Raw genomic sequence first — 24,183 nt, forward strand, 5'->3', positions numbered from 1 at the left:
GGGCTTTTGAAACCTCAGAGCCCACTCCCAAGGACACACTTCCTACAAGGCCACACAGGCTAATCTTTTCAAATAGTGCCACTCCCTGGTGATCAAGTATTCAAATCTATGAGTCTATAGAAGCTATTCTTATTCAAACCATCAAGGTCATCATAAAAAATAATATTAACATGTATGCTAAGCAGGAAAAAAAATCCATGAGTCAACATTCAACAGAAAAATGAACACAGATCAAACGCATTTTTTCAAAATTTCAAATATAATTGACTTATGTCTACAAAGTTTCAAAATTAATAATTACTTTAAAACTTTAAACTGAGTTTGGGCATGGTGTTTCATAAATGTCAATACCACTACCTTGTTGTAGGTATTCATTTTGTCAATAGCTTTGGAGTAACAGCCTTACGCTGTGGCCTCTTGATAGGTTATGTGACTGTTTTAAAATCTGAGGAGGAGTACTTGGTCACTCTCTCTTGCAGTGATCAGAAACCAGACAGCAGGATCCATTTGCTCCCGGGCAGAATGGAGGTCAAAGACTGCTGTTTACTTGGTTCTGTATCCATGAGTGTATTTTCCCTATTTTATATCTTAATATATCCTTGATACCCTTTTAACAGACTCTCGTTACTTCTCTTACAAATGGTGCCCAGGTGAACAGACCCCACAGGCTCCTACTGAAGCTACTTGCATGGCTTCTAGCCACCGCCTCCAAGGCTGTTGGTACACTTCCTAGGCCAGCAATCAGCCACCAGTCCCTGTTTCACAGGACTCTCCCCTCCCATAGCAGGCTTGCTAATACCCGCCACAGATGCTTGGGCACTCTACATTGAACCACAGGCCTGCCCCGCCAGCAACACAGGGCTAGCCCCTCCTGCATTCAGTGGCCCTTTGGACTATAAACTGTTCAGGACAGTTCCAAGGTGGCTACCTGAGATGGTCCACCATCTTACACCTCTGGCCATAACTTAAGAACAAGCTTTACCCACCACTCTGAGACTGGCTACAAACGCTACAGCTAGTCCTAATGAGACTTAACCACTGCTTTAGTTTTTTGTTTTTTTGTTTTTTTTTTTTTTACAGGATCCCACAGAAATACGATTGCCCTATAGACAGCAGGAAGCAACCTCTCCCAACAGGTTTTTGCTTTCTCAGGGTTCCAGATAATTGTCATCTATAAGGGATTGGTTATAAGTTGTAATAGGTTTAGGGGTGGAACAATAATGTTTACACTCAGGAATCTCCTTTGAAAAGAAAAAGGGGGAATAGATAGGATAGGATAAAAGGTAGATTATTGTATCTACTTGTAAACTAAATTCTTGTATACTGATACAAATGTAAAATTATTTTTCTATTCCTGTTTAAGATCATTTGTATATTAATACAAATACAAAATTATATCCATCATATTGTACCTATGTTCCTACTCCTGTTTAAAATTTTATTGTATTATTGATAAAAATGTAAAATTATATTTGTTATACTATATGTACGTTCTACTTCTGTTTAGGATAATTTGTATATTGATACATATTAAGGATGTTGTCATATTGCACTATACATCACTATCTCAGATAAAGATATTTTTGTATATTGTCACAAATTCGAGGTTATTGTCCTTGTACTGTATATCTATTTGCAGGTTGTTTATATGTGACGCTTTAGTATTTAATCTATTTAGGTTGGTAAGAAATACAGGTTATTAGTCACCCATGCTTATCATACTTAGTGTCATTTCAGTTAGGTTTTCTAGATATTATAGAGATGTATGTCAGATGCATAGGTAATCATCAAACACTTCATAGACCTAGAAAATATGGCATTTAAATGTTTTAATAACTTAGAATACTGTTGATATGAGACACGATTGCTCCTGGCATCACTGATCTACTCTGAGAGGATGATGGGCATCAAATTCACTCCATATGGTATGGAGCTTGTCTTATTCTTGGCAAAAGTGGCCTGTTGGGCAAAGAACTGCCCTTGCCTCAACTGCTGACAGTAAGGACACTGTCCGATCTGGATGAAGAGAACAAAAGGAAATTTGACTGTTGAACCTCACCAAGACAGTATAGGACAGTTTTTCAAATTTTCCTGCTTTTCAGATATTGTAGGCCTATAGCCAAAAGTGGATGTCCCAACCTTGCAGTGAAACACTGGGTGACTGTCCAGGCAGCAAGCTGTCTCTGTCATTTCTTGCATTTTTCAGAAGTTGCTTGGTTGCACTTTCTGTTCACTCAGGTAATATTATTTTCCTTCTCAGGTCTTTGATGAGTTGGAGACTAGATGGTTACAGTTACATTCCTCTCATATCTTAGCTAGATTTAGAATCTCCAGGATAGGACAGCTATTGGAGTAATCTCAGTAATTTGCTATTTAGCTGTGATCTGGACATTTAGTATGTGTTTCTTGCTTAATGCTATTACCTTTAACTATAATCAATTAATGAGAATGTAAGTAGGAATTTGGAACTGAAGTGGTCAATGTACAAGGTATATCCCACCATTCACTTGTGCACTAGGTGGTCACTATATCCCACCTGCTGGGATACTGAACTTTAAATGTTTCATGGAGCTATTAATTGTATACAATTGGTTGTTTACTTCTACCCCTGCCACACTGTCCTACATTCATTAACAGATTAAGACTGTCTTATATAATTGTGTATATTTAGTAAGAAACAGTAGACTTTTACCATATACTACTAAGGTATATGGTAAAATACAGCTTATAAGGAATCTATTTATTGGTTTTGTTAAAGATCATACCAATCTGTTTTGCAGCTTGCAGTATATCTTTTAAGTCTTCATTTATACTTTGCATTTTATTCTTCTCTAGTTTTTCATTCAAAAATTTGACTATCTTCTTCCATGTGAGGCCCAAATCTAAAACCTGTTCATGAAGCTTGGATCGCTTCATCTGAAAAAGAGAGTATAATATAGAGATATTCTGGTTAGTTTTTCTCCGATCCATTATTTATCATGTATAATTTACATTACATAATATCAATTTTGCACTACCCAGAATTCAAAGTTGTATCTACTCATATGTAAATTAATTATTCACAATTAAATATAATTGAATTGTGATTTTATAGGTTACAAACTGAGCTGCACAAGGAAAAAAAATGTTTTAAAATAAACATGTTTACTGTTTTAATTATAAAACAAGATCATCCATATAGCAAAGTAGAAAGTTCAACATTCAGCCAGGCAGTGGTGGCTCACGCCTTTAATCCCAGCACTCGGGAGGCAGAGGCAGGCGGATCTCTGTGAGTTCGAGGCCAGCCTGGTCTCCAAAGCAAGTTCCAGGAAAGGTGCAAAGCTACACAGAGAAACCCTGTCTCAAAAAACCAAAAAAAAGAAAAGAAAGTTCACCATTCCTAAGCTAACATGAAAACATCCCACATATTCCTTCCCTTTTTGTTTGTTTTTAACAGTTTATAATGACCATAAAAATACATTTTGACAGAAGACATTTGAAGACTATTAGAGCCCCCTGATTAATCAGTTCAACACATTTAAACAGGACTGTTTTCCAAAGTATGACCCTGGAACTAAAGGTTAGACATAGATTGTTTTCTATATACACTCTTTTCTTGAAACTATAAATTTTTTCCTTCTCAAGAATTGATTACAGAATGCAATATAAATTTCACGTCACATCCCTGGCTTTGATCCATAGATAAAAGTCACGAAGCAATAGAACAAAATAAAGAACTGGTAAGTCAAGCAAAAAAACTGCAACTTTACTCTTGCTTGTACTGACGATGATCATTAATCATTACTCTCCTGCTTCAATTTTCTAATTTGAAATGAGGTTAGTCAATCTGGATTAAGAAGAGAGCAGGAAAAGGTGCATCTGAAATAGACTTTGGTTGTTATAGTAAGGTCACAGGTAAAATGATTCATTTTACTTTCATCCGTACTTTTGTATATGGTGAACATTTTCACATTAAAATAAAGTTCATAATACATGTATTTTCCTTCCTCAGGAGGCAAAAGTATGTAAAATCCTACAATAATAAATGAAATGACATGGGGGGAAAGTATGCAATCTTTATGTTTTTAAACTGCAAAAATTTTCCATATTATTACTAGTTCAGAATAATTTGCAAGGCCCTAGGAAGGTGAAAACAAAGTATATGATATTAATGTTAATTATGAATATAGATTATAATCTTATATTAATTACTGTGAAAAATGTAAGAATCACTGTGAAGATTGTTTTATGATCTGACACAATTCTGCATCAGTAGAAGGAATTCTACCAAAAGACTGGTAATAAATAATTTTTGCTTTCTGGGTGAATCTGTAGGTAAAGAGATTAACTGTAACACTGTATAAAGACGGCATCAATGAAGTTTCTGCCTATAAGGAAATCAGATTTTCACTCTACAATACAGTCAATTGAGAAGTAAAAAATTATAGAAACTGCTTTCAATTTTTCTTTTAAAGAAAAAGCATTGAGGTATTCATAAACTGCCTCCTATATTCCCACATATAATGGATACATGAGGACTATAAACCTTGAACATGCTGCCAAACATTTAATTTTTCTACTAGAATTCAATCTATCACTTACAGATTTAAGTCTCCATAAATTTCATTCTTAATATGAAATATATGTATATATGCATATTCATATATATAAATGACTACAGATTGATCATTAATTTCTGAAACAGTATATAATATAATCATATTTAGAAAGAAATATTGCAATTTAAAGATTAAGTAAACTCCTTGCATTTGCAAATTAGTAAAAATCTATATTATGTGCTTAACTGCCTCTCCTCAAAATTCACATTGAAATTCTAGCCTCCACTACCTCAGAAAGCCATTAATGTCAAGTCATAATCCCACCTGATTGGTTTAATTACAGAAAAACAAACTATGGACACTCAAGGATACCAGGGATATGTTTCTACATAGGAAAAGTCCTGGGAGATTCAGTGTGAAGGCTGCTATCTATAAGCCACAGAGAAGTTTTCAGGGAAAAGAATCTCTGTCTTGATCCTGAACTTACAGCTCCAGCTCTATTCTATATAAATTAATGTATCATAGATTAAGAACTTTTCGAAGAGTCTCATAAATATTTTACATAGAATTTTCAGTAAGTCTTAGTATAATATACTTTTACTTTTTATAACATTACAATTATAATTCCGTGTGATTTATTTTATAAAACTCACTTACATAAGTAAGTTTACATATAGAAGAAATTCACTATGAAACCATAAACCCTAATTTGTGGCTCAGAAATTTCAGTCATTGAATAAATCTGAAAAGTGACTGGCATTCTTTCCATAAAGCTCCAAAGTGCTATCCTCATTGTCCAGGTGGAAAAGATGTTTACAGTGAATGTAAACTTAGTGTTATGTATTATAAAGCTGATTCATGTAAGGGAGTTTGTCCACATCAGTCATTTTCAGTTAGTTATATAACAGTTAAAAGAATCTGGAGTTCCATAAATTTTTATTACTAGTATTTATTTCTAAAGTTTTGATCATAAAAAGGCCTTTCAATTAACTTCTTTAAGCTTTGAATGCACTCTTACCAATTATATGGACAAGTCAACTATGAGACCAACTATGGAGCTTGAAACTAATATTTATTTATTTATTTATTTTTTTTTTTATTTTTTTTTTTTTTTTTGTTTTTCGAGACAGGGTTTCTCTGTGTAGCTTTGCGCCTTTTCCTGGAACTCACTTGGTAGCCCAGGCTGGCCTCGAACTCACAGAGATCCACCTGGCTCTGCCTCCTGAGTGCTGGGATTAAAGGCGTGCGCCACCACCGCCCGGCAAAACTAATATTTATATGTCCCATGCTAAGGTACAGACAGTGTTTTTTTTTTTTTTTCATATTTAAGTAATTTAACAGGATACCTAAAAACACACCCAGCTGATTCAAAATAAATGTAAACTAAACCACAAAATTAACTGTGGTAGAGGCCGAAACAACAGAAAACATGAAGGCCTGTATTTGATTATTCCTTTTGATAACAGTCAGAGGTGCTTAAGTACAGTTCTGTGAAAATATCAGTATACTCAATCTCCTTCTCAAGACAGAAACAAAATAAAATGTCCATTTTAAGCACATACAAATAAAAAAAATGTCAAATACTCTTTGTTTTTAATGGTTTTCACCTAAAAACATTTACCTTTAAGTCAGCTACTTCTTCATTATAATTATCTTGCTTGGTGACATTTGAAAAGGAGCGCAAGGCTCCTGTGAGTCGAGGTAAAGCCATCTTTTACTCAATCAGTGATCCATAGAAATAAGAAACTTGAAACTGAAACAAAACACAATGATATTTATCTGTTTAGAAATGACACAGGCAATCAAACTCAACAAACTGACCTACACAAGAAAAATAAAAAGCTCCAAAGCACTTGCCACCAACATTAGTTTCTTAAGTACAGAATAAAATCTCCCAGCAAATAATAACCCCAAGTGCTGAAACTGTATCAAATATATCACATGAGATAAAATACACTTTCAAGCACAAGGTAGAAGGGATTTAAAACAAACAAAGATTCTAAACAGTAATGAAAGACAACTAATACATAAAAGTTCTTAGTTTATATACATGGCTTTAAAAAATTAAAAATTAAGCCGGGCGGTGGTGGCGCACGCCTTTAATCCCAGCACTCGGGAGGCAGAGCCAGGCGGATCTCTGTGAGTTCGAGGCCAGCCTGGGCTACCAAGTGAGCTCCAGGAAAGGCGCAAAGCTACACAGAGAAACCCTGTCTCGAAAAAACCAAAAAAAAAAAAAAAAAAAAAAAAAAAAAAAATTAATTAAAACAGACCTCCAGAAGGAAATGGCAAGTCCAGTATCAATATGCAGTACAAAAACATCAACTACTGATGTCTTAAGCCACGTCATGCCCCAACCCCATCTTGGCAAAATTCAATAAAGATACACACAGAAACCTATACTTTATAATTAAAAATATACATCATCATGGACATTTGAAATGTTTTGATTATGTGAGAGTGTGTGTGTATGTGTGTGTGTGTGTGTGTGTGTGTGTGTTTGTGTGTACATGCATATACCTGCCATGGTTCAGGAAGATCAAAGGGTAACTTGACTTGTGGGAGGCAGTTCTCTCCTACCTTATTGGATTCCAGGATTGAACTCAGGTCATCAGGCTTGGCAGTCTTTACCTGCTGAGTTATCTATCTTGCTGACCATGAAATAGTTTTAAAATGGTATGTATACAACAGTATAAAGTTTCAACAAATTTCAATTGGTATTGTATAAATCAGGAAATAATATTTGAACAATGCTTTAGAAGTATTAAATCTACTCTTGAGCTCAATGCGACTAAGTTAGTTTGCTGACCTCACAGAAGTCATTCTCTTAACAAAATGTAATTAAATTACAAGTAAGAAACAAAATGCAAGATATTAAAAACATAGGAGACTGCATAAAGATGAGTGAGAACTGTTAGAATAGCTAAAGGAAAGAACTGTACCTCACAATGGAGAACTTCTATAGGGAAAGTAAAAGGACTCAATGTGTAAATAAACTCCCAACTCCCCTGCTAGAGGACTTCAAGTTTCAGCTACTCAGTGGGAATCTAGACAGGTGAGCACTTGTGATAACATGGGTAGAAAACAAATCCTTGTGTACCTGCAGGATTTCCAGACTCTTGTGCAACAGGACAAAAGGCTGGACAGGGACACATGGCTAACAATAGAAGCAGAACAGTTTATTAAGAATGAATAATCACGCAAAGGAGGAAGCAGACCAAACCTGTCAAATATTAGAAACCAAACGGCAGTCCTACAAGATAGCTCAGAGGGCAGGGGGGCCTGCTGCAAAAGTATATGACCTGAGCTGGATCCCTGAGACTCACCCACATGATGGAGAGAATCATTGTTCCTGTCTTGACTGCCACATACATCGCAAACACACGCGCATGCACGCACGCACGCGCACACACACACACACACACACACTCTAAAATGTAGAAAGAAAATCTTTTAAGAAAATGGCTAATGTTGTAGAAAGGATGAGGACTTTTATGCCTTATTTCTCTAACTTTCACCTCTATGTTCTATCAGTTACATGCCAGTCTAGGCTGGGCATGTTACAGCATTTCTCTCAGTCAAATGCTTTCTTTCATATGTCAATCTGTCTTTTGAGTGAGGTTTTGCTGAACCTCACATCTCATTCTTCTGTCTCAAGATAATTCTGAGAGTAACAATTGAATGTCTCTAACACTGAGTAATATACTCTTGATGCACTTGAAAGGGGGAAAAAAGTAAACCAAGAACTAGTGGACAGTTTCTCAAACTTTATTGTGCACTGGTCACCTAGAGGATTTCTTTTTTTTTTTTTTCCAAACCATGGGTGTTTTGTTTTCATTTATGTCTGTGAACTACATGCCTGTGGAGGCAAGAGCAGGGCGTTGGATCCTCTGGAACTGAAGTTAGAGTAGTTTTAAGCCACTATATTCGTGCTAGGAATCAAACCCAGGTCCCTCTGAAAGAGCATCCAGTGCTCTTAAACACTGAACCATCTCTCCAGCCCTGACCATCTCTCCAGCCCTGAGGGTTCCGAAAAACATAAATCACTGCGCCCTATCAACCTCCTCCTTACTCCCAGTTATCTGATTCATCAGATGACAGGGCCCTGGGCTACACTTCCACCAAATTCACAGCAGATGAAGCAATAAATCTCAAACTTTTAAAATGATTGTCTTAAGACAAGATGTCACCTATTCTTAAATCAGCATTCAATGTTTGCACCCGTCAAAAAAGCCCCCCTCCAAATCCATCTAGTAAGAAATCAATGGCCTCCATTTAGGTTCAGTATATCTCCTACCAGCCTTTCTCAACTGGATTCCATAAAAGAATAAATTGTACTGAAAGTATCATGACAAACATTTTTTTCCTCAATTCTACCAAGGACTATACATAGGTAATATCAGTAGAAAAGCAAGGCATACAATGAATGACTTCCAATACCGAAGCTTACACCAAAACCAGGAGAATGCTGGATACATTCTCTTCAGGATAGCAAAAGCCAGAACACTTCAAAGAAGGTCTTGACATTAAACTCAACATTTTCTGCCTCAGAACCTCACAGCTTTCAAAATATAAGCGTCAAAACAGGAAATATATAATGCTTGGAATACACTGCCTCAGTGTGGTCTTACGGATAAATAGTGTACTTGCGACCACAAATTTCATAATTTTCACTTATCTAACAGTAATGCCCTGAATTACCTGTCCTTTCTTTTAAAAGATTTAAATTTTTCATTGATTTTTATACTTACTTACAAATCTAGACAATCTTACAAACATGACAATACTCTCAACCTTCAGTAAGGAATGTCTAGACAACGGAAAGATGGCTCAGTGGTTGAGAGCACTTGCTGCTCTTGCAGAAGATCCAGGTAATGCTGGCTGCCATGTGATTTCTGGGCACCAGACACACACGTGGTGCACATACACAGATGCAGGCACTCACACAAACATATATTTTTAATGTAGTAAGGATTGACAATAAGGTCAGTTGTGTCAAACTATGCTGACAGGAAACTTCAAACAGGAATCTGTTGACTCCTAAAGTTTTCCTTTAACCACCACATATTTCTCAAATCTAGGACCATCTTCCTGTGCTGCACGTCTTCAGTGTTTAACATATGCCTTCAAAAAATAAACATCAGTATAGCCATTAAACACAAACCAACTTTTTTACCCAGAGTTCATCTGAAGAAATAAGTATTTCAAGTCTAGAGTAAAAAACACAGCTGTGCAGGATGCACTGACAGTATGTTGTGCCAACATTTCAAGGGTAATTTTAATTATCCATAGCTTTACCTACCAAACTGATGACAGAGCCTATGTCTCTCTTAAGCAAGAAGTGACTGTTCTTAAACAGTTTTTAAACTTAAGTTAGGACACACATTTGACTCATGGAGAACTCAGGAAGCACAGGAACAGATCATTAAATCTATATACATCTCACACAATACAAAATGTATGTTTGTGTATTTTACAAACAAATCATTCATTTATATTAGCTCCGGGTTACCAACTCAAAGACTAAGGGGGAGAAGCCCACACAGGCTGACACCAGAAGCCAAAGGTTTTCACATTCTAGAAAATCCCACATTTCAACATTTTTGACTCTTAACAAAACATAAGGAAACCTTTTATTTTAAATGTCTTTGGGAAAACAAGATGTTAGAATACTATTTCAGCATCAAAGAATAGTTACAAAAACTAAAAAAAGAACAAACAAGCATATATGTCACCTCTTAAAAATCCTGGAGCAGACCCACTACATACTATCTCATAGATGTATTTTAATTCTCCCCATACTAGTCCATTAAAAAGAGTCTGGGAAAAATTATGTTCAAAAGGCAAAATTGTCATTTAACTGTAACCATGAATCTTAGAAAGAAAAAAAACCAAGGAATTTATGTCTGCCCCTTAGAAAAACCTAAAAAGATTAACCTGAAATGAAATTCTAAATATTTTCTCATAAAAGAAAAAACTCTAGGGATGTTCTAGGGACAGGTTTAGATGCTTGGAATTAAAGGAACTTGGAACCATCTCTCCATTCCCCTTAGGAGCTCTGCAGTTAGAAAGCATTTTCTCCAAATGCAAGAATTATTAATCAAAAATTGTGATATCCTTAATCACTTATTTTTGCTTGATGGATAATGGTGGATATTTTTAAATCATCCTAATATTAACATTTAAATGAAGCTAGCATATACTTAGTGGCAATAGGTGAAATCTCTGTCTTTGTCTCTCAAATATAGATAACTGAATGGCTAGGAAAATGGCTCAGTGTTTAAGAGCTCTGTTTTTGCAGAAGACTCAGGTCCAGCTTCTAGCACTCAGAAGTAGCTCACAACTGCCTGTAACTTCAGTTCCTGGGAATTGAAAGCCCTCTTCTATCCTCCTCAGGCCCCTGCATGCACACAGGCACAAACACACGGGCATAAATAAATAAATGCACTACTATAACACATTAAGTATACCCTTTACTTAATATGCTTAAAATGATAAAATTCATGACTCCTAGTTAGCATTCAGGCCTAAGTTGATTGTCTCACTATTTATAATCCATAATAATATAATTACAAGTTGCTTTTATGTTAGATCAGTAAGAACCATGCCCTGACAAAAATATTTTTGTGCCTTGTTCTGAGCTGAAATGTCAGTTCCTACTACACTCCAATTAGTTTTCTAAACTAAAAGACGTTTGAAAAGGCCAAGTCCTTACTTCTTATTCTTGCTTAACTTTTAAGTCCTAAGATATTTTTCTTGGCAACAAATTAAAATTAACCCAATTGGGAGCAAAACCAGATTCTGTCATTCATGCATGAATGACACTTCAAAAGACTGGGGAAAAAAAAAATCGCCAGACTTCAAAAGGCATTGTGTGGGCCGGAGAGGTGGCTCAAAGGTTAAGAGCTCTGACTGCTCTCCCAGAGGTCCTGAGATCAATTCCCAGCAACCACATGGTGGCTCACAGCCATCTGTAATAAGATCTGGTGCCTTCATCTGGCCTGCAGTCATATATTCTGTATACATAATAAATAAATCTTAAAGAAAAAAAAAAGGCACTGTGTATTTTAAATGTACATCTTGCTGTTTAAAAAATTATACAATGGATCTTTAAAAACCTTTAAACAGTAATGTTCTTTATCCCTCTGAAGATTATTGGTTAACAGTTTTTACAGTTAAAATATTAAGAATATGGTATTTGGTGATTTTCAAAATTATTTGTACTGTCTAATGCCATAAGTCCCTGAATCTACATAAACACTCTTTTCCATGAGTAGAGGTTATCTGTCATTCTAGTTCAAGCCTTCTCAAGTTCATTAGCTCCATTGCTTTCTATCAATTCCTTCTTATACTTTGGTCTACATGCTGTCACAGAAATACTAGCTTTAAGGCAGCAGGCTATGGGACAGAAAAAGGTGACAAGAAAAATTGTCTTATTTTAAAATAAGGGAAAAATATGATACAAGTAAGTATTTGTTAAATATGAACCAAGAGTATGTGTTACATTATTTCCAAAAAATCCCATTTCTTAAAATGCTCCAAAATTAAGTTTTAAATAAACAAAAGCTAATAACAGACACTGGTTATGGAAACATCAAACTCGATGTCTGGTAACTTGTATGTTCTGAACACATTATTTGAAAAGTCTCTGGTATATAAAAGATTATGTCTTCTTAATATGAAATAATAATCCATAATAGATGTCCATTTTTGAAAGTACCAACTTATTAAAAATTTAAGTGGGAAAAGCAAAGCAAAGTAAAAACTGAACTCATGAGAAGTAGTATAATAAAGGAGTATCCACAAGATGGTTATCTTGCCAAGGAAAACAGCAACTAATTCTCATGGAAATCCAAAAGAACATGTGTTACCAAATTCTTGCTATTCTAAATTTTAATTTAGCACTAATCTTTAAAATATTTTGTCTTACTAGTTTTCTTTTATTTTAGTTAGTTTTTTTTTTTTTTTTGAGAGCTAGAGAAAGAATATGAAGCTGAGGGGGTAGAGAGCTGGAAAGGATCTGAGAGGAATTAAGGAGAGAGAAAATATAATCAAAATATATTATATGAAAATTTTTAATTAAAAATGCATCTGCAGCTAAAAACCAAGTTCTAGGTTCAATCCGAAGTAACATGGTAAGAATGCACCTGGAGAACATTTTAACACTCTAATTCACCCAAGAAAATGTATTCAAACCTGGAAATAAAAAGCTATGACAAAGGACTACTGTAAAGAAGCATTCCCTCTATCAGTGCTATTTTTTCATTAGATCATTTATAAGAGTAATTCCCAGTTTAAGACCTTTTGCTGACTCCAAAACACTCTTCAGCTGCTTTTCTGCTATGTAACTAACTACAGCAATATTTATTTCACTTCTACCATGCTGTTACCTTTACTACTCTATAAAAAGAGCTATCAAGGTAGCAAATAATCTCAGCATTGCTAGGGACAGTGTTACTTCTCAACCTGATCCCACCCCAACCCACACACCCCAAGTTTGGGACCAAGCTTCACTTGGCATCTTAGATACCAGTATCTTTTTGTTTTTCCCTGTTGGTTCTCCTCAATCTCCTTTAAAAATACTCACTGCTCAGACTTCTATCTACACTCACTTCCCAGGTGATTCCACCCAGTCTTGGGGTGTTGAATATTTTTTAAATGTTAATTTGAAATTCATATCTCCATCTTGTACTTCTTACCTTGTACTCCATTTTCATACTCACTGCCTTTTCCCCATCAAGCAGATCTCTTCATTAAAAAGTTACATTCTCACACAATAAATCTCAAATCCATACTGCCTTTTTCTCATGCTAAGATTACTGGGCTTCGCTCCATTCACCAGATTATTTTCCCAATTCTACCTTCAAACTATACCCTGACTCTAGCCACTTCTCACCATTATCACCTCTTCCCTGCAATGGCTTTGTGCTATAGCAAGAAATACTCTGTATCTGTCCCTGGTCCCTGGGTACAGAAAACCAACAATCCTGTAATTTATTGAGTCACAGAAATGTTTCCTGTATTCATAACACATTTCTTTGATCATACTTGAGTTTATGTTAATGTGGTGACAGGGTAGCCAGTACCAAAATGAACAAGTGTTTAGAGGGGTGGATTTTTCACCAACCCATCCACAATTCCTTAGAAAGAGGAAGTTGAAAGGCTACAGATGAGACCTTATTAAAACTGTTCAAAGTTCTGTGGCTGGAAAGACAGCTTAGCAGTTAAGAGCACTTGTTGGTTCCCAATACCCTTGACAGGTAGCTCACAACCTTCTGTAACTCCAGTTCCAGAGAATTCAACACCACTGGTCTCTGTGAGCATATACATTACTCTCATGTACATACCCACACGCAGATACATGTAGCTACAAATAATTAAAAGTAAATTTATAATAAAAATATTAAAGTTTTGATGAGCTGCTGGATTGGTAAAAGTATCTCTGATGGTGAAGGTTGACTACACAGTGACAATTTTCCTTTCTTATAAAGACTTTACAAATAAAAAAAAAATGTTAAATAGCAATGAATCATACATAAGTCCTAGTATAAGACTAAGCATAGCCTTTCTCTTTTTACAACTGTAAACTTCAATTTTCTAATAATCTTGCAAACAAGACTATAAGGTCCATTTGTAGTAAAAGATATGTCTTAACCCCCTTGTGCTACCCTTGAATCCTATCCAATGCACCATTCAGTCCAACTTCAAGAGTCCCCACAACCTACACCCTTCTACCTTATGGTCACATTTTCATGTTCATAATGTGTTTTCTCTTACCCTCTTACAGTTCTCCCTTACATATCTTCCCCTATCATGGGCTCCTTTCTAGTTTTCTAGCACCTATATACACAAAGCCCAACTAAATAGACATATATAAAACTCAGATATGAACATGAGAGAGAACATGTCGTGATTTGTCTGAACCTGAGCTACCTCACTTAATATATTTTCCAGTTTCATGTTTTTCTGCAAATTTCATTTTGTTTTTCTTTATGGCTGATTAACATACCATTATGTATGTGTACCACATTTTCATTATCCATTTATCTGCTGATGAACATTTAAGCGGATTCCACTTTCTTGCTGTTGTGACTAGAACAGCAATAAACATGAATAAACACAACTATCTGTTAGCAGGATATAGTCTTCTGGATATCTGCTCAGGAGTGGTACAGTACATCTCAGTCACATGGCAGTTCTAGTTTTTATCATTTATTTAATTGACATTTCTTCACTAGAACTTCCACTACATTTTGAATACCAGTGTTTATGGACCATGGTGAGCAAAATCAATCTCGTGTCCACAATACTGAATCACAGCCTAAAGGGGGAAAGAAGCCAATTAAACAAGCTAACTCAAAGCAAAATAAATAAACATAAAAGCTGATATAAAAAGTAGCAATAAAGAACATGACTAGAACACAGACTGGGTGTGTTTAACATAACACAAAAGGAGGTCAAGATGGAGATGCTTTAAGACTTCAAATGTAAAGAGTGAATCAGGTAAAGAAGGAAACACATTAGCTGTGTGATGAGGAGGACATGCAACATTCAAGGAACGTAGCACATTCAAGAGCATAGCAGTAAGAAACTATATGACAAACAATGGCATCTGACAGAGTAAAACCTCTGGAAAAGACATATTAACCTGGTTAAATTTAGAAACTATCATAATAGCTACAAAAAAAAAAAAAAAGAACACCTCTAAATCCAAGTTTTACCTGAACTGTGTTTAATTAGGATCATTAAAACTACAGTGAAAGGAACAGTCTGAACCAAGGTACTGGAAGCAGAAAGATTAGAGAGTCTGTAGAATTTCTAAATGGAAGATAAGCTGGTAGTTCCTGAAATGAAATAATGACAGTGATTTAGAGAAAGGTGAATAAATCCTAGTGATTATGTAAGTCAAGTCTATTTGTTTTACTAATTAACTGTATTTGTAGTGGAGGGGATAAGCAAAGAGGTGCCCAACTTCCACATTTAACAAAACAGGAAGATAAAATAATTCATAGGGCCAAAGCAGAGTGATTATTTTGTTTTTCTCTCTTTAAATGTCCTAGTTTGCTGTTTCTGTGATTTAAAAATATGATCAAAATCAAACTGGGGAGGAACAGGCTTTCTACAATAAAAACCATGACCAAAAGCAACTTGGAAAGGAGCAGGTTTATTATGGCATCTTACAGCTTAGTTTACCATGAGGGAAATCAGGGTAGGAACTCAAGGCAGGAACCTAAGGGCAGGAGGAATTGAAGCCATAGAGGAATACTGCTAACTGCCTTGCTCAGCCTGCTCTTTTAAACAACTCAGGACTGCCTGCGGGGGTGGGGGGTGGGGGTGGGGGTGTTGGGGAGTGTTAAGGGGGTAATTACCCACAGTGGACTGGGCCCTCGCACATCAACCATTTATCAAGAAAATGTCCCCACAGACTTGCCTACAGGTCAGTCTTCTCACCTGAGAGATGAATCTAATTTGTATCAAGACGACAGAAAACTAACCAGCACAGATATGACATTCAAGTAGAAATAGGAGTAAGATTATTCAGGCGTAGAACTCAGGAGAGAAGCCTAGTTTTAAGAAAGACATGAGAATCACCAGCAAATCCAAAGGAATAAATTTAAAAATCATTTACAAATTAATGTGAGTGAAGTAAGAAAAGACAACAGAAAGTGAAGAACAAACTTGCAAGAATTAAATAGGGGAAAAGATCTATAAAGATTTCTTTTAACAGCAAGAAGCCACAGAGGACAGAAGCAAAGGAGTGTGGTATGTCACCAAAACAAAGAAAGAGAGAGGTCTTTTTTTTTTTTTTTTTTTTTTTTTTTTTTTGGTTTTTCGAGACAGGGTTTCTCTGTGTAGCTTTGCGCCTTTCCTGGAGCTCACTTGGTAGCCCAGGCTGGCCTCGAACTCACAGAGATCCGCCTGCCTCTGCCTCCCGAGTGCTGGGATTAAAGGCGTGCGCCACCACCGCCCGGCTCATAATCTCCCTTTTTATCTTATCAATACTCATCTTTTTGTAATATGGAGGCCAAACTCAACCAGTAAGAGATCTTGTCACAAATCAATATACTACCAGTCCCAAAACACCCATTTAATCCCAAAGTGTAGAAGTAGTGTTTCTTGCTGTTACACACTACCTTAAGTGGTTTGCTAACCTGCAGAGAAACTCAAAACATACTTATTGAATGATATATATTTAGAACATTAATCTGTCTGAAGAGTACTATTATTACTACCAGCCAGTCCCCAAAATATAGAGCAGTGGTTCTCAATCTTACTAATGCTATGATCCTTTAATATAGTTCCTAGTGTTGTGGTGACTTCAACCATGAAATTATTTTCACTGCTACTTCATAACTGCAATTTGGCTACTCTTAATGTAATCTGTGGTTTCCAATGGTCTTAAACCCCTGTGAAAGGGTCATTTGACCCTCAAAGGGATCAAAACCCACAGGTTGAGAGCTGCTGGTATCAAGAGTACTAATAATTTTGAAAAACTTTCAGTCCTTTAAGAATGATCACAGAGGGATGGCTCAATGTTAAAAGTCACCCAAATTCCATTCCCAGTCCCCACTTCGGTAACCCCAGTGTCTTAGTGTTCTATTGCTGTAAAGAAACACCATGACCGTGGCATCTCTTATAAAAGAATGCATTTAACTGGACTTGCTTACAATTTCAGAGCTTTAGTCTATTTCCATGGTAGGGAGCATGGCAGCACACAGGCAGACTTTAGCTGGAGAAGTAGCGAGGAGTTCTACATCCAGATCTGCAGGCAGCAGGAAGAGAGCTAAACACTGGATCTGGCTTGAGCATTTGAAATATAAAAGTCAACTCACAATTACACACTTCCCCCAACAAGGCCACATCTCCCAATCCTTCTCAAGTGGTGCCACTCCTTGATGACTAAGCATTCAAATATATGAGCCTATAGGGCCTATTCTGATTCAAACACCACATCCTGCTCTAGAGGATATAAAAACTGTCTTCTGGCCTCTGCAGGCACCCACACTCATGTGAACATACATATATACGTAATTAAAAATCTTCACGAAGAATGTTTAGTGAGCCTAAACATTTGGTGATGAAGGTACTACTCTACAGCAAGTCATAAGGAAGAGGGGGAGGGGGCAGAGGGAGGGAGGGAAGGGAAGTCAGTCAAACTGGAAAAGATACACTGGAATTATTTTGTATGATATCTGCAAGGGAAAAATCAGTAGCCATCTTGAGAGACACTCCCCCACCCCCCCCTCCTCTAAAGGTATTTGCAAACCAGCCGTTTTAGAACTGACCAGAAGTTGAACTCATGGGAAGATAAAGCTGAAACAATAAATCTATATATCCTGGGTTCAGCAAAAGCAGAACATAGGGAGTAAAAAATTTATGTATCTGTAGATACCCTGAATCCGGTTAGCCACCAGTAACCTCATGCTTATAGATCAGCTAGTAACTTCAAAGAACTACCTCACTCCTAGGCCCCTTGTCCAATCCCAAGATATGTAACTCTCTAGATGTAAACCTTTCCTATATAAACCCCCTCAAGTGAGTGCTGGGGTGTCCTCCTCCACCCACTAGGTCGCTATGTCAAGTGTTTGGAATAGGGACCAAGCCCTGGGGCTTGCTTTGTTATTAAAAAAAAGTCTGTATGCTTGCATCAGATATTGGCTCTGTGGTGGTCTTGCTTGGGAGTCTTGTGATGCAGGCGCAACAATATCAACTTGAAGTTAATTTCTTCTTGAAAAACGTGTAGAAATTTATAATTATATAATATAGAAGATAAAATTTCTTGTTTTTGTTTTTGTTTTTTTTTTTTTTTTTTTGGTTTTTCGAGACAGGGTTTCTCTGTGTAGCTTTGCGCCTTTCCTGGAACTCGCTTTGGAGACCAGGCTGGCCTCGAACTCACAGAGATCCGCCTGCCTCTGCCTCCCGAGTGCTGGGATTAAAGGCGTGCGCCACCACCGCCCGGCAAGATAAAATTTCTTAATCAACACAAAAGGTACATTTATTCCTATTTATACACAGGAGAATTTAACACTTTTATAATTCCATCTGACAAGCCCAAAACATAAGCAGTCTTAACAGTAAGCAAGAGATTCTTCTTTTGTGATAAAAATTGAGTTTTTCACATCAATTTCATAAGTCATATTTACTAACTACTGAAAAGTGAAGGACACAGCAACCTCTGAAAATGTCGTTTTAGTAGCAGCTTCCCTAATTATCCAATAATCCCAAAATAGATTACTTTCCTTCTCTTAAAGTTCAAGTTTGGTAGACTAGGTATTATGCAAATTAAGAGGTTTGAATTACAGGTTTAAAATACAAGTTGCCAACAATATGAACTAGGTGCATTAAGCATATTTCTGTAATCATCCCAGAAAACTGTGCCAGAAGTTTGGCAATTTAGTATTTAGTCAGTACTGAAGTATATGCTGTCTGTTCTTTAAATATCAACAGTCAATGACCAGCAATTATTAAATTAAAACATATCATGAAAATATTTACTGTTAACCATTAATTTTTCTTATTACTAGGAGTAATAAGTGCCCTACCATACATATTCCAGCCTAATGTTCCATGCCAGTACAAACTTTAATAAACACAATTCCTAATAATTATCTTCACACAGTAAAAATGAAGAAAGACTGGCTAAAACTTAACAAAAGAAAGTAGAAAATTTATACTAGAGAGGGCAGTCCTATGACACAAACATTCATTACATTCAAATTCAGATCTGTATATCGTATTCTCTCTCTCTCTCTCTCTCTCTCTCTCTCTCTCTCTCTCTCTCTGTGTGTGTGTGTGTGTGTGTGTATGTGTGTGTGTATGTCTGTCTGTCTGTCTGTCTGTCTTTGAATTCTAGGAACTTTTACAAATTAAGTTAGATTCCCATTTATCTTCCTAGTTTCATTAGGTTTGGCTAGTATTCCTGCACTTCTGTGATTCACTCTCCAAAGAGAATTCTTAGTAACTTCATTTTCTAATCAGTAAAATGAAAAAGAACCACAAACTATTTCAAGATAATTAAAACTTGATTAAGCAGAATAACAATGAAATAATGAACTAAAATCTCCTAATCAGTTATTGATGTCAGAAATAAAACTTATAAAACATCAAAACAAAGCAGAAAAAGATGAAACTAAGTGCCTTCCCAACCTCCCTTGCTCAACTATAATTACAAAGAACGTTTAAAACGGTAGTATTTATATAGGAACTACTTGCTAGGTGTTGAGCTAGGCAAAACACAAGAAATAAGTTACTCCAATGAGTAAAAGGCATGCTTTCTGATGGTTGCTAAATAAGTACAGACTGAGAATTCTTTATCTGAAATGTTTGAAATTGAAGTGTTCCCAGGTTAAGGCTGTTAGATTTTAGAATATCTGCATGTAAGAATGAGATAAGTTGGTGATGAGAACACACAATAAAAACAACATTCATTTATCTTTTATACTTGATACTCAAGTCTGAAGCTGATTTTATTCAATATTTTTAATAACTTAGCCCATGATATGTAATTTTCCACTTCTAATTATCGTGTCAGTTTTTAAAGCCCCAAATACCAAAAAGTTTCTTCATGACGAAGGAAACTATCAGCAGAGCACAGACAACCCCACAGAACAGGAGGAAGTCTTTACCAGCTATACTTCACAAAAGAAGTTATTATCTAGAACTTTCAAAGAAGTGCAAAAATTAAATAACAAGGAAATAAAACTGCCAAAATCAACAAATGGGCTAATGAACTGAACACAGTTTTCAAAAGAGAAACACAAATGGCCAATAGCTATTTTAGAAGTCTTTAATATCCTTAGCCAACGGGGAAATGCAAATTAAAACTTTGAGATAACACTGGACCCTACTCAGAATGACTGTAATCAAAAAATTTGATAACAAATGTTGGAGAGACTGTACAGACAAGGAACCCTTATTCACTGCTGGTAGGGATGCAAATTAATACAGGCATTATGGAAATCAGTTTGAAGAATTCTCAAAAACAGAACTATCATATGACCCAGTTATTACTCCTGGGCATACACCCAGGGGGTTCCACACACTATCACAGAGATATCTGCACCCCATGTCTAATGCTTCTTTATTCACTGTAAACAGAAAACAGAACCAACCTAGCTGTCCATCCACAAACAAATGGACATATATAAAGTGGAATACTCAGCTCTTAAAGAAAACACAAATCAACAAAATTTGTAGGAAAATAGATGGCTTTAAACATAGGTTCAGTGAATATGTAAAAAGGAGAAGAAAGGGCTAATATTAGGTAATGAGGAGGAAATTAATGTGGGTAACTGATACTTGAATCCTGAAAGAGATTATATAATTTTTTTTTTCATTTTAATTCTGTCATGGATTTTTTTCATTTTTTGTGGCGGATAAGTGAGTAAAAAATATATTTGACATTGAAAATGTAAAATCCAATGTGAAGCCTACAGCGTCAGAATACTCTAACTGCATATGTTCACTGAGATGTATAGACTTTGGCTCTTGCCGTTTTCTCTGCATGGTGTTTTTTTTTTATTTACAAGTTTTTTATAATAAAGTCTTAATTATAAAAATTTAACAAGTTTCGGGAACACTTCATATTTTGGGTGTTCAGATTAAGGATGTTCAATCAATTCCTTATTCTCTCCTCAGTAATTACGAATTTCTTTCTACATGTTCACAAGCTAAAATTTTAATTGCACATAGCTACCTTCTCAAAGTTGAAAACTGTATTTTCCAGAAAGGTTTATACAAACTCTCTTGTCAAGAAAGATGTTATAAAGTAATAAATCTACTTTGTGTTTATCATACAAGCTCCTGATGAAATGTTTCAGACAGAAGTTCATTTCCAATTGGTGAATTAAGATTCCTCCTAAAAAGGTGCTTGCTATTGAACTGTACAAACTTCTGTGAGAACACCCTGGCTGGGATGAAGAGTGGACAAGGGAATGAATAAATGAGCCAACTATAAAAAGAAAACTATTCAACAAGGATCAAGAAAATCAAGTCTTGAAAAATTAATTCACTCATATCTGTATAACACTAACCTACATTTAACTGACATCTCTATGAACATTGTAATCCAACACTTGTGAAAAAATAAATATACAGCATGATAGAGCATGTGGGACTAGACTCAGGAGCCGAATTATGAACTTGAGAAAACTAAAATTCAGAAAAAAAAATATGTTTCGCTTATGAATCTGCAAAAGATGAAGAGGATATAGGGACTATTCGATCCAATATTAACCCACGGGCAAAAAAATAAGGTTACTAATTAAACTGCACTTACGATAGCACGCATATCAAACTCAGGTTTGAGGCTAAACTTAGGTTTCTTTTAAAGCAAAGGAAAACAAATACATGCGTTCACTGAATCCCACCAAGAACTACCTCGCCTACCAACAGCACCTCACTAGCGTACTCATTTATTTAAAAAAAAAAAAATCACATTCTAGATTCCTCGATTGTTAAAATTCACCCACAACCCTCAACTCTATACCCCAATCGAGTCACTTTACTGTGTAGTGGGGAAAACCTAACCCAACAGATTTCCCTTCCAAAAATCTACGCGAAAGAAATGATGTTGCCATGGCTTTGTAACATACAAAAAAAAAGAAAGAAAAACAGGTTACGCGCTGAACAGAAAAATCGAGTCTAGTGGCCACGCTGTGTCCGCACACGTGAGCAATCGCTCTGGAGTTTTCAATCCCAGCGCCACCTACAAACTTAGGGGAGCCGGACGCGCGGCGAGGGATGACAGCTCGGCCCGCGGCTCTTCCGGGCTCTGCGACCCGGCCGGCCGCACACTGCAGCTCGGCAGCCAGCGCCCTCCCTCTCCCCAGCTCACCTCGGCCGCGCCGCCGCACGCGCCCCCGGCCTCCTGAAGGCTTGCTTCCTCTTCCCACTGGAGCGGAGCGGAGGGCTGCGCCCTGCCCTGCTCCGCAGCCCACGCGAGCGGGCGGCCTGGCGGGCGGAGGTCGCTCGCTACCACGGCGCGGCGCGGTGGGGCGCCCGGCTGGGACAGAGCCACAGACCTACGGGCCGGCGCTGCGACGCGGAGGGGCGGGGCGGGCGCCGGCGACACGTCACCGGCCGCGACGCTAGCGTCGACGCGCCAGCGCCTCGCCGCCCTGGGCCCCGCCCACCCGGGGCCCCGCCCAGCGCCTCGCCGCCCGGGGCCCCGCCCACCCAGGTCCCGCCCAGCGCCTCGCCGCCCGGGGCCCCGCCCACCCCAGGCCCTGCCCAGCACCTCCCCCCCCGGGGCCCCGCCCAGCGCCTCTCAGCCCGGGGCCCCGCCCCCTGGGCCCCGCCCACCCAGGCGCAGTCTGCGGGCCCGCGGGCGTAGCAGGGCCGTGAGCCTCCCAGTCAGCGCCTGGTCAGCTCAGGTTTGCGAGGCCCCCACCCCTACCCCCTCGCCTTCCCCGCCCCAAGCCCCGCTCATCTCCTGATTGCTGCATGGGAGGACACGACCCTGAGTCAGAGTTCTCGTGGTCCTTAGAAGGTTCCGCCCGCCTGCTCCAGGTGCAAGTTTCGTTTTCCCTAAGTTTCATGTGTTCTCGACTTAGTAGTTCTGAAGTTATTTCTGGCCGTCAAGACAAAACACCTGGCGATACCCTAGTGCAATTGGCAAATTGAGAAAAGCTAACCTAAAGTACGCCGCATTGATGTTAAGTTTCATGAGCCAGGATGTCATATGTTGTCTCCCCACCCTTCTAGTCCCCTTCTTCCTTAGACTTACCTGTTTTATAGAAGCCGCCAGAATTGATCGAATACGCTTCCCTTGCCAGACTCATTGGAAAGTCTGTACTGAGTATGGTAAGAAGACCTCAATCACGGTAGAATTATTGGGATTAGAATAATGAAGATAAACCAGGCGAAGAATCGTGAAGTGTAAATGAAACTGGATAGGATTCAATGAAAGGAAAAGTTACTGGACTGTCAACAATATGAAAGACCCATCGTATGATACGGGTTTGTTTTATATGAGCTGAACTTTATGAAAAAAGATTTCAGATTCAGAGAGTCTCTTCTAACACAATCTGAAGGGCTATATGCCCCACAGAAGGAATAGATGACCATCCAGCTGCTACATTTCTAAGTAGATGCCAAATGCTTACATAATAGAAATTTGGGACAAGGGAGAAGCATACCAAGGGAGTTGGTGACTGGATTTGTTAAAAGTTATCCCACTTTTAAGATTCGAGGAGTCTGGTTCTATGCAGCCTTTCAGAAGCCTAACTCATTTTACCACCAGACAATTGTCTCACTTTACTGGGAAGGTTGGGAAGATAGAGAAAAATGAAACATATCTAATCTAACGGTTAATTGTAGAATTAGGGATCCCAAAGATTCTTGATCCCACTAGAGAAAGAATTCTAGGAGAGACATGTAAGAGACTTAAGCAAAAGAAGATTCACTATAGTAAAAAGAACATAAGGAGATTCCCAACTGAGGTGGCGAATCTGAGAATCCAAGTACAGCTGGTGTGAGTTGGATAGTAATATTTTGCTAATCTTAGGCACATAAATATGGAATTTCCAGAAATTTAGAGAGCATTTCTAGGAAGCAGGGAAGGAAGAGTGATTTGATCAAACATGGAATTATGGAACCAACATGATTTACAGTGATGTGTACATTAAAACTGCAATTATAAATAAGA

The 24,183-nt window shown here is 37.5% G+C and overlaps 1 protein-coding gene across 1 annotated transcript in view; it reads right to left on the reverse strand.

The window, feature by feature from the left end:
* The window catches only part of Ascc3 (activating signal cointegrator 1 complex subunit 3), a 323,710-nt gene extending 301,054 nt beyond the window's left edge, over nucleotides 1-22,656 (reverse strand). Inside the window, exons 1-3 of the mRNA XM_006983742.4 lie at nucleotides 22,372-22,656; nucleotides 6,160-6,291; nucleotides 2,766-2,916 (exon numbers count right to left, since the gene is read on the reverse strand). Coding sequence (XP_006983804.1) covers nucleotides 2,766-2,916; nucleotides 6,160-6,249 — 241 coding nt within the window. The 5' untranslated portion in view covers nucleotides 6,250-6,291; nucleotides 22,372-22,656. The remainder of the gene's footprint in view (nucleotides 1-2,765; nucleotides 2,917-6,159; nucleotides 6,292-22,371) is intronic.
* Between the last annotated feature and the right edge of the window lie 1,527 nt (nucleotides 22,657-24,183).

Source organism: Peromyscus maniculatus, chromosome 16 (genome assembly GCF_049852395.1).
Source record: "Peromyscus maniculatus bairdii isolate BWxNUB_F1_BW_parent chromosome 16, HU_Pman_BW_mat_3.1, whole genome shotgun sequence".
Classification (NCBI taxonomy): domain Eukaryota; kingdom Metazoa; phylum Chordata; class Mammalia; order Rodentia; family Cricetidae; genus Peromyscus; species Peromyscus maniculatus.